Genomic DNA, 14,747 nt, shown 5'->3' on the forward strand with positions numbered 1-14,747 from the left:
TTTTTTTATTTTACAATGCAGCATATAATACGTATACACAGAGAAGGGACATATCTGTGTAGTTGCTTGTTTAGGCGAAAAAAGGTGAGAACAAAAAATACGACGCGAGTGTGAAATAAAAATGTTTCTACTGCTGTAGTATCTGAGAAGTTTTTACCTAACAAGCTGTGCATAAGTGGTATGCATAACACAAATGTATAATTACGCATATGCCCCTATGTACGTATGTATGCCGGAGCACCCGTGCGTTTGTACACATGAACAAATGCGTGTGCTCAATGTCCTAATAGCAGTCACAAGGCATTCGCTAAAAATGCCACTAAGTGGTGAACAAAATCAGTGTTGAAGGGGGGAAAGAAAACTTGTAACTTTCATTTATCCATTTAGGGGGGTTACATTTCTTTAAGGCGAAGACTACACTGAGTGGGAAATTTTTATTCTCCTATTTGTTCGTTTTTTTTTTTTTAAATATACACCACAGCGTAGGGAAGAAGTACACTAACCTTCGCCGCTTAACGTATGTTCGTACGTTTTTCCGAAAATGCAGCGCGCAAAAAAATTGTACCAATAAGGACACCGATCGGGCAGTTAAAAGGAAGCGTCTACAGTGAAATGCATGAGTGAGTAAAACCATCTACATGCTCACCGAAATGGCTACAGTAATGCGCGTATGTTGCATTTTTGTCCCCTTTTTTTTTTTTTATTGCAATGTACTGAGGGTGGAAAACTTGGCTTTGGATGAGATCAAGAAATAGGGAAGGTTTGAATATCTGGTGCAGGTTAAGAGTTGCGCTGCTTAAGAGAACAACGGAGGGAATACCATTTCACCGAAAATGTCGTTTTTTTTGTGAAAAATGAAAAAAAACGCACACACTGCTTGGCTAAAAGTGAATGCGCCTGTGCATGTATATATACACGTGTGAATTTATACGTGGGGGGTGACCAATGTGTTTAGCTCATTCGCTAAACAGGGGTTGCTGTACAGGTCAAGGCAAGCGAAAAGTAGAAGCATTGGGGGCCACAGATCTTCTGACAAAGCGTTAAAATTTGCATCCCTAAGTATGTACCTTTTAGCAACATCCGCGCGTCCGATATGTGCTATTTTGCTGCGCGGGGAAATTTCCATTTTACGTGAACCACAAGCGGATAATTTGGTTAATCGGTGGGCCAAACAGGCCGCCATCCCCTTTGCACACGTAAAGAAGCAGCAGTCATTTTTCGAAAAATTTGCAGATTGAGCGTCGCGCAAACTGTCTCTATGTACATAACCGTAAAAAAGTAAAAAGGCAACTGTTTTATCCACGTTGCCCCCAATGAGCAAGTCATTCAGCATCTACAAATTTTGTTATGGTCACTATTTTAAAATAAAAAAATAAAAAAAGACTTCTCCCTTTTTAACCCTAATTTGCTAATTCATGACAGCATTGGAAAAAGCGGGTATGGCAGGGGTGCTGAATAAATTCCCATCTATTATGACATTTTTTAAAATACTTTTTTTTCTTTTTTCAAAATGACAGAACAGGAAAAGGAACACAATTTAATATCATCTCCCCCTTTTAACACGTTAAATGTGTACATACTAAATATATGTGCATATGCCTTTTCCTACATTTTTGCTTACGTGCTACAGCATAAATTATTAAACAATTTTACAGTGTAAACTTGGCAAGCTTATAAGTAACAGAAAAAAGGGGGGATGGGCCAATGTTCCATTTTCCCTTAAAAGCATATCTTATTTGGAAGCTTTCACTTTCACATGCACAAATTTATGAACGAATTTTGTACAACTGTGTGAGTATGTATTGCGGGATGTTTTGTTAACCCTTCTGTGCATGAGCACACCTGTGTATGCATATTTATATACCCCTGCTCGAAATGTGTAGTAGTGTGGAAATGATAATTCACATTTAGAAGAAAATTTAAAGTGTCTGGTAGCATTGTCTTATGACCAGCATGTTGGCGGAAGCGGCTCCTGGTTCAATATGTCCCTTTGGACTTTTATTTTTACTGCGCAAAAGCGCATATGCAGCGGCTTACATGAAGCTTATGTGAGCCAAGTACACCCGCACGTAGGTGTATGTATATATATTTACACACACACGTATTCATTTTATCGGTACATGTTTTTCATGACAAAATGAAGTCTACAAATTAAACGATTTGAAGATTTTGCTTTCCTATGTGCGGGATAGTGTTATATTATTTTTCCCTTGTCGTATAAATTTTGCCGAAAATAAAATGCCTCTCAATATTCATCCTTTTTTTTTTTCCTTTAAATGTACATAGCATCGCCTTTTCGTGTTCATTTCTTCCCCCTTTTTGTGCGTGAAATTCCTTCTCCTGTTCACGTGTTTACCTTCCGCGCGCTTTTGCGTGATTAACCACTACACATTTGAGAACGCTTACTCGCCACACATTTTTCTACGTTCAGCTCCTGACTTCACCCTCTGTTTAATTTTACCCTTTTAATAAATTTCCCCATTTTCCCTCCTCCGTTTTGGCTGAGTGTGCATGAACGGGCAGTAACATTTTCAGCGCGCGTGCACATTTTGCGGAAAAGGCATAAATAGGGCTTCCCGCATTATGTGGCTATTTTGAGTACACTTTCGTGCTATCAAGTTAGGGTATTTGGCACTGTGTTGCGGTTTGGCTGCCTTTGCGCTGAGGTTTTATTGGCCTTGGTTTGCGGATTTATTGGCGCACACTGCGGATTTAATGGCATTGCATTTTGGCTTTATTGCCTTTTTATCGCGCCTTTTTATTGCCCTCTTTTTAAACTCTTTTTCCAGAATTACCTCAATGCACATATGCTACGCCCAAAGCGATACACATCCCCCCCCCCCCCCTCCTGACAATTTTATTTTCCAGCCTGTGCTCACAAATGACACATTTTTTTTAAAAGTAAGGGAATTTGGGGGGGAGTAAAATTCTTAGCAGCCTTTAAAAATTACAGCATTATTTCCACTTTTGTAAAAATGCGATAAGTCTATTTTATTCTCTGAGGAAAATTCCTGCTGCACATTACACATATCCGCTGCTTGTTAACGTATGTAAGATGTGTGTTTGTAAAATTATTAATTGTTTCCAAACTGAGCTAATGCTGCTTGTGCTTTGCCCCTAAGGCCACTTCTGTACTTATATTTGTGTACATTTATTTTTATATATATTTTCCGCCATTTTTGCTTTGTAAATTATAACGACAAAAAAAGGGGAAAAAAAAAAAAAAAACGCATGAGCAAATGTACAAAGCATGGTGGAAAAAGGAACATCTCCTTTGCGACTTATTTATAAAGACCTTTTGCGCATAATTATACGGGGAAAATAACGAGAATGTTTATGCTTACATTTACACTTTTGTGACGCCTTCTTAGCAGTTTTTTTGGACAGGGGTGGGGCATGTCCATACGCTTACGCACATGCGTACATACATACAGATATATATATATATATATATTTATATTTACATGAGTACACTCGTGCGTCCTTTCCCCGCGCGCATTTTTCATAACCACCAAGATAAGCACAAAGCAAGGAACGTTTTGACTTCTGCTGATTTGACTCCGTTCCATTTTGTGCTATGAGTTCGTAGAAGAGGAAAAATGGGGTAGGCGAAAATGGTGGAATGGAAACACACGATCCGCACGTTGATGTGCGCCCTTTGATAAGCTCAATGTGCATTATCGCAAGATAAAAGTTGCAAATGCCGCGTGATATTTATGAGTACATACATTTGTGTAGAAAAAAAATGCAAATATATCAGAACATGTAATATGCGTCCCTTTTTTTTCTGCGCTCCGTTGTTACCACTCCGACGCAGAAACACACAAGCAATATTATCAGAGAAAGACCAAAAGGATTTGTTACAAGCAGCTAATTTTAGCGAAGTGGATATAAAAAAAATGTACAAAAGATTTGTTGAACTTGACACAAATAAAAATGGACAACTAGATCCAAATGAATTATTCGACGTTCCTGAAATAAGCGACGTAAAATTAAAAAAAAAGCCATTTTTGAAATTAAAAAAGGAGCGATTTTATTATTATTTTCTTTTTATAAAACCGTTTTACGCTATTTTGTGTTGCATGGAGGTGATCCTAGGTGGACACTAAACGATCCTATACTTAGCAGCTCAGCATTTTTTCCCCTTCACATGTGTTTACTAATTAATGACAACTTGTTCATACCTTTTAGAATCCACTAGTCAAAAGAGTCATATCAATTTTTGATTCCAATTCGGATGGAAAAGTTTCTTTTGTGGAATTCTTAGTTGGCATAAGTAAAAGATGGGCGATAAGGGGGGTCCTTTTTGTGGCGCTTAATTATCATGCACTGTGGAGCTGAGCTGAGCGCAGCGCATCCGCGTCGTTTTAATTTGGTCTGATCCACTGACACAGCCATTTTGTACACCCTTTTACGTATCCTTTTTTTTTTTACCCGTTTATTCACCTCTTTTTGCCCCTACTTCTAGCCAAGCTAGCCTCAAGCACGGACGACTTCCAGAAGAAAAAGTTTGCCTTCGATATCTACGACATAAATAAGGATGGAATGATATCCAACGGGGAGCTGTTTACCGTTATGAAGATGATGGTGGGGAATAACTTAAATGATATACAGGTAAAATTGACGGTACATCTTTTGAAAATTTCGCCTTTCCTTGGTTGCTATCTCGTTGATTATTCACTGTTGTTCTCTTCCCTTCTCGCAGTTGCAGCAGCTGGTCGACCGAACCATTCTACAGGCCGATAAGGATGGAGATGGGATGATTTCCTTCGAAGAATTTAAAGATGTACGCCTCATTGTTTAGATGCACTTTTACACTCTGATGGATTTACGGGCACGACCATGTCGTTTTTTTTAGCTATAAATGGGTGGACGTATATATTTGTGTGCATGTCATAGCCTTTCTGTTACCCCTCCCCCACTCCTTGCAGATGATATCCCACATGGACGTTGGAAATAAGTTGAAGCTAGATCTGTAGGTTGTAAATATAGCCGATTTGTGCACCGCCAAATGTGTATACCTATTTGCGCATGTTTCTTCCCCCGTCTGTTTATCTACCCCATTTATTTAGCCACGTATTGACTTATCTGCCCATCCGGGTAACCACACTACTGTGCATACATGTTTATGTGTGTATAATGTCACCCCTCTTCTCACGTTTTTTTTTTTTTATTTAACCTTTACAATATAAATTTTTATTAATAACCATTTGTTTGTTTTTCCTTTTTTTTTTTGAATGCGCCATTTCGTTTTACCATTTTTAAGTGCACACAAATTTAGACAAATTTAGACAAAGCCAAAACAATTACAAATTAGAAATGTTCACGTGGAAAAGTTGCGCGTGTGGCAAGCTAGCACACTGATTTGAAGGTAACCGGATGGACTATCTGCAGATATGTGAATAATTCCTACTGACGTTGTTGTTGAGTAGTGCCACAAATGTTTGTTCGAACTTTGATACAGTGCGTATTGCGGACGTTTCTTTTGTCTTCTCTGAACCTTTTTCAGTTATTTATTCCCCGATGTGGATATTCCATTTGGCAGCTACACCGTTTCGCGTTACAACTACGTGTTGGTAAAGCCAATTGGTTATCTCCATGTGGGTGAATAAAAGGTGGGAAAATGCTCTCAGTCATATCTGCTTACACATATAAACATACGCATAAGAAGGGAACGGTCTATGGAGGTTACACACTGCGGGCTTGCACAAATATCGACACTGTCCTTTACGCGCAATTGATAAGTTTTTGAAAAGTGTGCAAAAAAAAAAAAAAAAAAAAAAAAAAACTCCTGACCGATTGCCATTTGATCAAGTTTAAAAAAAAAAAAAAAAAAAAGTGCGATATGCGGAAAAGACCAGAACACCCCCATTTTTCGCTCGAATGGCTAACCTCTTTTTTGCACATCAGTGTAAGTTCACCCGTTATTCATCTCCAACGTTGTTGTATAGATTATTCGTTAGTCATATGTGTATATATACATGCATACAAGTCTACACCTACATGTGTTCGTAGGAATCTCTCATTTTTCTTGTTAGCACGACGCATTCTACAACTTGAATTCCCCGCTTTAGCTCACACATTGTGGCATTTGTCTGACAAAATAATAATTTACTTTTCCCGCGAATTGTAGGGAGACCAATTGGCTTCCCACGTTTGTCAACAGTTTTGCCGAGAATTTTGTCAATTATTTGGTTGTCCAAATTTTGAAAAAGACACAGGGGACAGCATGGAATTTTTTCACTTCGCGCTGCTCACTTTGGCACTTCTCCTAAGCCAGTGCTACTCCCAGAACTATGACAAGGAGAATTTGAAGGTGCCATAAGAGGGCAGATGTCAGCGCGAAAGAGTGTGGATATTTCTGTAAACGCCCCTGCGGAATGGTGACCCTTCACCAATCCAACACATACATACGTATATACATTTATTCGTATTTCTACACCCTTTACACACACTTCGCAGAAACTGACGGAGTATCGCCAGCAGCACAGAAAAACAGTCGACGGACGTCTGTGCGCCGCGGCGTTTGTGCAAGACGATCAGACTTATACGGATTGCACGAAGGCAACGGATCCAAACGGAATAACGGGCAGAGAATGGTGTTACGTGGAAGTGCAGCTAGTAGGGAAGGGAAACAGAGACTGGGATTACTGCAAAGGAGTAATAAACTACGATGTTGTCAGATCAAAAGCTAGGACGTTCTATTTAGCAAAGTCGAATGAACTGAACAGTGCTGTCACAAAACTGGAAATGGAGAAAAACAAATTGGAAGGCATATATGAGAAGTACGAAGGAATATGTGGAAGCACATCCGAAATGGTGAAGAAACAAATTGAGGAAATTAACGACATAGCTAAAAACTCCAGTAGAAACATAAACAAATTGTTGCTTCAGGCATCATCCATCGGTGACTCTGAAACAAAAATGTATGAACTAGCAGATGAAGTAGAGAAGAATAGGAAAGCCTTCCTGGAGGACAAAAGGAATTGTTCAATATTAAAAGCCTACAGTATTGAAGAGAAAGCAGATGGATTAATTGGAAGCTATTACGATAATGCCTATTTCTCAGGGTACCCTGTCTCCATTCAAAGTGACAAGTATATAAATTTTGTGTGGGACACTGGTATCCCAGTAGAGAATATTCCATATCAGCATTTTTCTGTAAGGTGGGATGGATATTTAAAAATTCCCCAAACGGGGAATTATATCATTTCTGTCGAACATGACTGTGGGGTGAGGATATTTTTAGACGACTCCCCCATTCTTGTAGATAACATGCCTTATCCTAAGGAAGAGGATTCAGAAGAAATGAGACCCATATCTATGCTTCCCATCGATAAAATAAATGCCAAGGTGCATAAGGTCAGCTCTGAAAAGTTGGGCCTACTTGGAGGAAAGAAATATAAATTCCGCATAGAATATTTCCACCTCAGTACAATCAAATATGAACACCCTGACATGGTCCACATAATGCTCTCCTGGAAATCTGATCACATAGTGGAGGAAATCATTCCAACTAATTATTTTTTCCAAGGAAATGTGACAGCCCCATTACGAATTAGTCAGTTGAGGGGGGAAGAATACGAAATTATATTTCTCCAGAATGGAATGAACGCCTTTATGGACACGACAAAATTCGTAGTGGCTGACATTCCAGCCATTTTTGAAAAATCCAAGTGCATACGTTCTACTCTCAACAATCATAGTATAAGCAGTGTACATTTTAGGGTAAACTCGCATAGCGTCGTCTTTGTAGCCATACCAAAGGAGGTGAAGGAAATCCCACTAAACGATGTAACGAAGAGAAATTTTGAAAGCACAAAGGATACTTTATCAATTTATCAAGTGGAGGAAGAAAATGCGACGAATGCTTCAGAGCAGAGCACATATAATATTTACTCTTCTGAATATTCCAGCGGAGATGTGATAATAAATTTGCTGAAACCGACTCCTTTTTTAATATTTTTGGAGCCACGTGAATTGCACTCCTCCAATAGTTGTAGGGGATATGTTCAGACAGTTTCACTCACAAATTCGGGACACTTTAATTCTTGTTATGCCTCATCATATGAGTCCCCCAAATTTGATTGCAATGCTGGGTTCAGTGGAAATAATCAGGACAAAGAATACGAAACGTGGAAAACGGCAGATGATAAATCATTAGGGCAGTATCTAAGTGTGAACTTCAAATACGAGATAGACATCCACTCCTTCACATTTAGAACTCTTCCCTCTCTGGAGAACCCGATTACAGAACTGACTCTGTACTTTCCAAATGTTAAAACACCTGAAGTTTTTGTCATTTCCCCGGGACACCATCACTACAAGCTGAGCACCCCAATAAAGGCGAAAAGCGCCAAGGTGGTTATATCCAAAGTAAGCGATCCCAAGCGACAGAGTGGTGGAAACTTTGCCTTTTATGGTATCCCTTGTATAGACCCCAAAAATGAGCAACCAAATGCACAGAAAAATGAGCGCGAAATTAACGTATTTTTTACGAGCAAAAATGGTAGCACGTCATCCAAACCGTTAAACTGGCTAATTGATAATGGACTGAAAAAGGATCAGTATGGATTTTTCAAATATGGCTGGGAGAAATTACCCACCCCAGTGGAATCAGAAAATTTGGATAAGGACCCCTCACATGCAGGAATTTCTTTCCTTCCTTTGGAATGCAAAAATAGCAACGACACTTGTGATACTTCTAATACGTGGTCAATTGATTTACTGCACCAAGGAACATACTACATGGCCATCGAAATAGGATCTCCAAGCGGCAGACAAGAACTAAATTCCATCACAGTTAATGGAAATGTTTACATAAGTAACATGTTTTTAAAGCCTAGGCAGTACACCAAAGTTACCTCTGATATTAGTATCTCAGACAGTAAAACACTCCAGATCTCCACTGACACGAACACCGTAATACAGTCCGTGCAGCTTCTGTTCCTTCACAAGTGATTTGGCAGCGTACGTTGGGCGTCGTGAAAAAGGAGCTTTTTTTTTTTTTTTTGGTTACCCTTTTGTATTTTTTTTTTTTTTTTTTTGGGTACCCTTTTGTAGTTTTTTTTTTTTTTTTTGCCCTTTTGTTTGGCCTTCTTGTTTGCACCCTTTTGCAAATTGCTAAAATAGCGATTTGTCTTTTGTTCCACCCATATAAATAACTTTTTCCTCAGCGCGGCACAATTGTTAACTTTTTTTTTTTCACAGCATTTTTACTGTTACCCACTGGAGGGGGATGCTCGCGCAGGCGCCTGGCGAGAACCATTAGTTCGTCGGAAAACGTCTTCATTCTCATGAGCGGTCTACGCAAGGGTGTTTCTTCCACGGTTGTTCCTACCCCATTTGGCAGTGAAAATTTGTGCTGACGTGCATTTACATAATGTCTCTTTTTTTCTCGAATTAATGCACAAATGGGGAAACGTTTAGCATGAAGGAAGCACATTGGGCTTTAAAAAGAAAGCCGTTTATGGGGAGTAGCACCAGGGGGGCATATACTTTATGCTTGACTCGGCGTTCGGGGCTGCCTATATGTGTCTGCGTTGCCCCTTTTTGTTGTGCATTTGATCGTTTCCCTAACTCAGGCACGTTCACCCCCCTTCGAATTGTACCACCTCTTGTGAACAGGATTTGCTACATTTACGAACGAACCAGTGAGTAGCTACCTAAACGCACGTACAAATGGTATCACTAAACGGGAGGGCCCCATCTGCGGTTCGCTACTTCTCCCTTTTAAGTGTGCTATTCTGAAAAGAGCGCACTTTAGTGAACAAATTTGGAACCCCACGTTGCGTAAACAATGACGGTTCTCACAAAAAGGGGTTATAAAAACTGCTTCACATAAATTTTATGTAAAAACGTGGAATTAATAAAGCTCGGGAAAGATACCTTGCCGGTCAATTCTCGCTTGCGCTTTGGGGCTATTTCAAACGGGGCACGAGGCAAAAGTGGCCGGCCTTCCAAAATGGAGCGCTAAATTTGGGAATCTGCTGCGCAGTGCATGCCAAACGAAATTTGTGCTATGAATAGTTCCAGTGCGAGTACGTATATTCGCAACAATACGGATGAGCGTACCTTTTTGCAAAACAATTTTAAGTGGCCTATTTTCGCGAGGCGATTCCTTCTTTTTGGTAAAGTGAGGAGGGATGCGCGGAAACAGTGAGGTAACGCAGAAGGAGACCACAAAGAGGAAAAAGAGGGGCATACCTTCTCGTGGTGACGTAAACACGTTGTCGTAAACGCGCTGACGTAAATGCGTTGCCGTAAACACGCTGACGTAAATGCGTTGTCGTAAACGCGCTGACCTAAATGCGTTGCCGTAAATGCGTTGCCGTAAACACGCTGACGCATACACGCTGATGGGCGAACGCAAAATGGGGGCGAAGGATTACAGAGATTTAAAATTTTACAACTACATTCCCGTCAACAAGGAGCTCAAGAAATCCTGCGTGCCTTGTCCAGATACGGAAGAATTCGAAGCGAAATTAAATGAAGAATTTGAGGAACAAGTGAAAAATGCATTTCAAGGGAATGTTCTGGACCGAATTGATGCCAAAAATATTAATGCTGATTTGAAGAGAGATTTGCAAAAGAAATTAAATGTGTTATCGAAAAAAACGGATAAAGCTATAATCGAGCTAATTAAGAGGAAAATAAATGAAGGCAAAAATCGCAAAGTGGAAGACGCCTTTAACGATAACAATAAAAATGAGGAGCAGGACGAGAATGTGGAAAATTCCAACATGACATTAAATTTTAATCAAAGTGGAGATGACGAGAATTATGGTCACCTTTTACAGCAGGCCATGGACAAATTGGACGTCATGGATGACTCCGACTGAGGGGTTCCATTTTTTTTAATTTTAAATCGTCTTCCTATTTACGACGGTTTATGTCACCGCTCCTGTAGCATGTGCATGTTCCAGATTGTGCGCCGGGCGCGGCTTGGCCTTTCCCCCATGTGTATACCGTTCACATTTGGCATTGCTTATTTGGTACAACGAAATGCATATTTTGTATTTCTTTTTTTTTTTTTGTGACGAGTATTGTGCTGAGCGCCTATCGGGACATTCCCCAATGGATACACGTCCTGATCATATGAACAAATCGCCCTCATTTGGCCACGCAAACGCGGGGCTGTACTTAACACATGTGCAGTATTGCGCCTGACACTTTTTTTTTATCGGCGCGATGACTTCAAAGGGAAGCGCGGTATGGTACGACAAGGGCGTAGCCAACATGGACAGACGTTCAACAAACATAAATTACTAACGAATTGGAGGTATCTTTGGAACACAAAAAAGGAGAAAAGGGGCAAATGGAGAGTTCGCCCAGCGTTTACGGAAAGGCCTAACAAAGTAGGCACAAAATGGGCTAAAAAAAGTGGAAAAAATGAGTCAAAAAAATGGTATGTACTATTCGCCTGATGTGCGCACCCCCCTCACAGGCACTCGAACAAGTCGTTTACATAATTCAAAAGCCACAGAGGGAAGTAGCAGACCTCCCGGAAGAGAACAAAATCGACAGCGTGCTCTTGCTCCATATCGCAAACCATCTCGTTGTATTTTCCCTGCCAAATTTCACTTCTACATTTCTGAAGAGTATTGGAGTTTTTTTTATCCCTGCTGAGCTTCTTGTAAGGAGTGTACCTCTTCTGGGGTTTGATATACTTGGGTATTTTGGACACCAATTCACCAAGTTGGTGTTTGCTATTTATAAGCATAACTGGGTAGAACAATAGTTCAGAAGAACGGTGGTTAAAATCGTCTGACTTTTTTTTTGTGCTGCTTGCGTGATTTTCTTCATCCTGTAAGTCACTAGCGCTGGCTTTATCTGATTTGGGGTTATTCCCTTTAAAACCATTTGTATTCGAATCGTCGCTTGATTGTTCCTTCGCGACAGTGTTATAATTCATTGTAGCCTTTTCCATCGGAGGCATTTCCAACTTTTCTTTCGGGCTATTACTCAAGATGGGTTCACTTCCTTGACTAAGTGAGGCTCTGTATTTGCGATAGCTATCCTCATCCACATTTTCGGATTCATCACAATTTTTCCCATTTTGTGAGGGAGTAATTTTTAAGTGGTGCATCTCGTGTAAAGGATAACTTTCAACTTTGCTAGTGCTTCTTACACAATTGTTGTCATTAAATTTGTTCGCTTCATGTGTTTCTTTCATTGTTGGGGAATTGCCAAGGTGCCCTTTTGAATCACTTTTTGGAGAGTAACTACTAGGTAGCAAACAATCAAAAGTGTGTTTCCGGATTATATCCCTCCCAATTGCGACATTATAAACATCATTGCTTTCGTTCATGTATAGGTTATAAAAAACGAACATTTTTTTTTCCTTGTTTTCATCAGAAGAGGAGCACAAATTGAAGTCACTTAAGTTTTTTTTTTTCCTTTCCCTGAAGGTGTAATGGCTCTGGTGCGCCATGTTCTCTTTCTGTGTAAAGGAGTTTATAAAATCGGTTGTGTATAAATTGACATTTTTTGGCAAATGCAGGTTTTTTACAAACGTCTCTATTGTGTCTCTACTGGGTGTTTTTTCCATTTTCACGTGTTCTCCTTGCCTTTCTTTTTCTGTTTCGCTTGCCCTTTCCGACTTGTTTACTAGGCAGAACAAATTGTATAGCAATTTGAGCGCATTGGGAAGCTCGAAGCATGCGTAGTTGCTATGCTTGGAGAGCTTGCTCGCGTTGGTCAAAATGGCTAGCTGCTCAACCCCACACTGCGGTTTGATATTGTTTGGATTGTAACCCACATATACATGTTCGGGCAATATTTCTGAAATGGGCAACGACTGTCGTGCATCACGACGTTCATTATAGTCGTTGTGGTGGTTTGAAAGGCTGCCCTCCCTCTGGTTAGGATCGCTGTTCACTTTTTCCTTTATGTGTACACCATTTTCAGCAGTGCACATCTGCGGAGTGGTGCTATCCACATACTTATTTTTGTGCAAATCGAAATTTCTACTTTTAGAAGCCCCTCTGTTGACATAGTCCACATCATCAATGTCGTCACCATACGTGTAAGCCACGTTCACACTCCACGCATTTAGCTCCACGAACGGGCAGTTTTCATCGTAATTTAATTTTAGCAAAACGAAGGAGTTGTACCACAATTCGATTTCTAGTAGACAGGAAAAAGTTGTCCTTACTAGCCAAATGCCTTTGGTCTTATCTATCAAGGTTACTCCTAATTTGTGTGCCTCATCAATTGGTTCGTTGGTGCTCACGTTTTTAATCATCGAGCATTTTATTAGAAAGAGTTGTTCCTTAAATCTGTTCTTGTCACTATACGTGTTTTGTGCATCACCATCAGAATCATTTGGATGTGTGCACAAATATATGGACGGGTTTTTATCCTCCTTTAACTGCTTCATCCCATCATAAGTTGAGTGCTTCTTCCCTTTATTGTGGTGTGTTTTCCCCCAAGGGTACTCCCCCCCCTCCCCTGAATCATGCTCTTCCTTTTTGACAATTCGGAATGACAGGTCGCTGGAAATTTCTCCCTTGGGTAAGTCTACACAGTGGTCTTCTTGGATGACATTATTCACCGTTATCAAATTGTCGAAAATTAAATCAAAGTAGATTACTTGGCACCTGACCACGACAATCAATGCGCTTCTAATACAGAGAGGTTCAAGAGAAAATTCTTTAATGATGATATCGGAAATGTTGTTCACATTCGAATGCAAACTTAAATCAACTTCCTTCGAGAGGGAAGACTTCTGATAATTAATTAAACAGCTGAAGGACTTTTCATTTGCAAATTTTTTTTTGGATGGATAATAGCTAGCTGGGACAATGTAAAAGCTGGATCCCAAACAAAAGTGAAAATCAGCCATCTGAGAATGTCTAATGGAGTTTAAGTGGAAGAAATCTTCGTATGCATTATTCCAATCTAATAAAACATCTGTACATACACCTATTGGGGGGAAGGAACATAAAAAGCACAAGGCTCCCGTGGGTTGAAAGCTAATCGTCGATATAACATAATCTCTCAAATATCTTCTACCACAAAAATCGCACCTTTCGATGAATATATTTCCATGTATTTCTGAAATTTTCGAAAATTGAGTGCCACACCTATAGTGTAGTGAATCTATATTTTGCGTGATTAAAAATTTTATAATATTCCTCTTCATTAGCTCCTTTATCATGATGTGCGTTTTGGTTGGCAGGGCTAGGTGCAGATCGATGACTTTTTTTTTTCTGTTTCCAAATATGACATAGTGTTCGTTTGAAGGGGGATTTTGTGTTGCCTCCGTAGCAGCTCCATTAGGCGCATCTCCATTAGGTGCTTCTCCGTCAGCTGCCTCTCCACAAGGTGCATCTCCCTGTTTATTGCTACCGTTTGGGTCGAAGCTCCTGGGGTCTCCCTCATAAGTTGCAGCTGCATTTTCTTTTTTTACACACACATGGTTGATTCCTTCCCCCCCTTCTCGTTCCTCCTTTCTCATTCTGCTGCGCACGAGTGTCATGTCCAAATTTTCACTTTTCTGTTTTTCCTTCACGGAATCGTTATCCCCCTTAGTATGGATCGACCCCCTGTCTGCCTCGACATGTGCTCCCCTGTTGTAACCATTTAAATATTCCTTTTCTTGAAAGCCCGCATAACATTGACGCTGACCATGTGATAATTTTGTGTCCCTGGAGCGATACTCTGGGCAATTATTCACTCTCTCTGCGTGCGATTCGACTGTATCGCCTTCGCACAAACGCTCAGAACGCTCAGGGCTCTTTCTT

General features: G+C 40.1%; 4 protein-coding genes across 4 annotated transcripts; 3 read left to right on the forward strand and 1 right to left on the reverse strand.

The window, feature by feature from the left end:
* Positions 1-3,899: 3,899 nt before the first annotated feature.
* Positions 3,900-5,180, forward strand: PCYB_126340 (calcineurin B subunit; the record flags this gene model as incomplete). Its single annotated transcript, XM_004223968.1, has 5 exons — positions 3,900-4,088; positions 4,192-4,276; positions 4,469-4,614; positions 4,706-4,786; positions 4,932-5,180. 5 exons carry the CDS (start codon positions 3,900-3,902, stop codon positions 4,977-4,979), a joined length of 549 nt encoding a protein of 182 aa, XP_004224016.1. The 3' UTR covers positions 4,980-5,180.
* A 1,049-nt stretch (positions 5,181-6,229) lies between these two features.
* Positions 6,230-8,961, forward strand: PCYB_126350 (PA14 domain containing protein; the record flags this gene model as incomplete). The annotated part of the gene is made up of 2 exons (XM_004223969.1): positions 6,230-6,316; positions 6,463-8,961. 2 exons carry the CDS (start codon positions 6,230-6,232, stop codon positions 8,959-8,961), a joined length of 2,586 nt encoding a protein of 861 aa, XP_004224017.1.
* Positions 8,962-10,373: 1,412 nt separating this feature from the next.
* Positions 10,374-10,841, forward strand: PCYB_126360 (hypothetical protein; the record flags this gene model as incomplete). The annotated part of the gene is made up of 1 exon (XM_004223970.1): positions 10,374-10,841. The coding sequence occupies one exon, from the start codon at positions 10,374-10,376 to the stop codon at positions 10,839-10,841; it is 468 nt and encodes a 155-aa protein (XP_004224018.1).
* Positions 10,842-11,440: 599 nt separating this feature from the next.
* On the reverse strand, positions 11,441-14,461 carry PCYB_126370 (hypothetical protein; the record flags this gene model as incomplete). The annotated part of the gene is made up of 2 exons (XM_004223971.1): positions 11,441-13,926; positions 14,017-14,461. The coding sequence occupies 2 exons, from the start codon at positions 14,459-14,461 to the stop codon at positions 11,441-11,443; spliced, it is 2,931 nt and encodes a 976-aa protein (XP_004224019.1).
* Positions 14,462-14,747: the final 286 nt, after the last annotated feature.

The sequence above is a fragment of the Plasmodium cynomolgi genome, chromosome 12 (genome assembly GCF_000321355.1).
Source record: "Plasmodium cynomolgi strain B DNA, chromosome 12, whole genome shotgun sequence".
NCBI classification, from domain to species: domain Eukaryota; phylum Apicomplexa; class Aconoidasida; order Haemosporida; family Plasmodiidae; genus Plasmodium; species Plasmodium cynomolgi.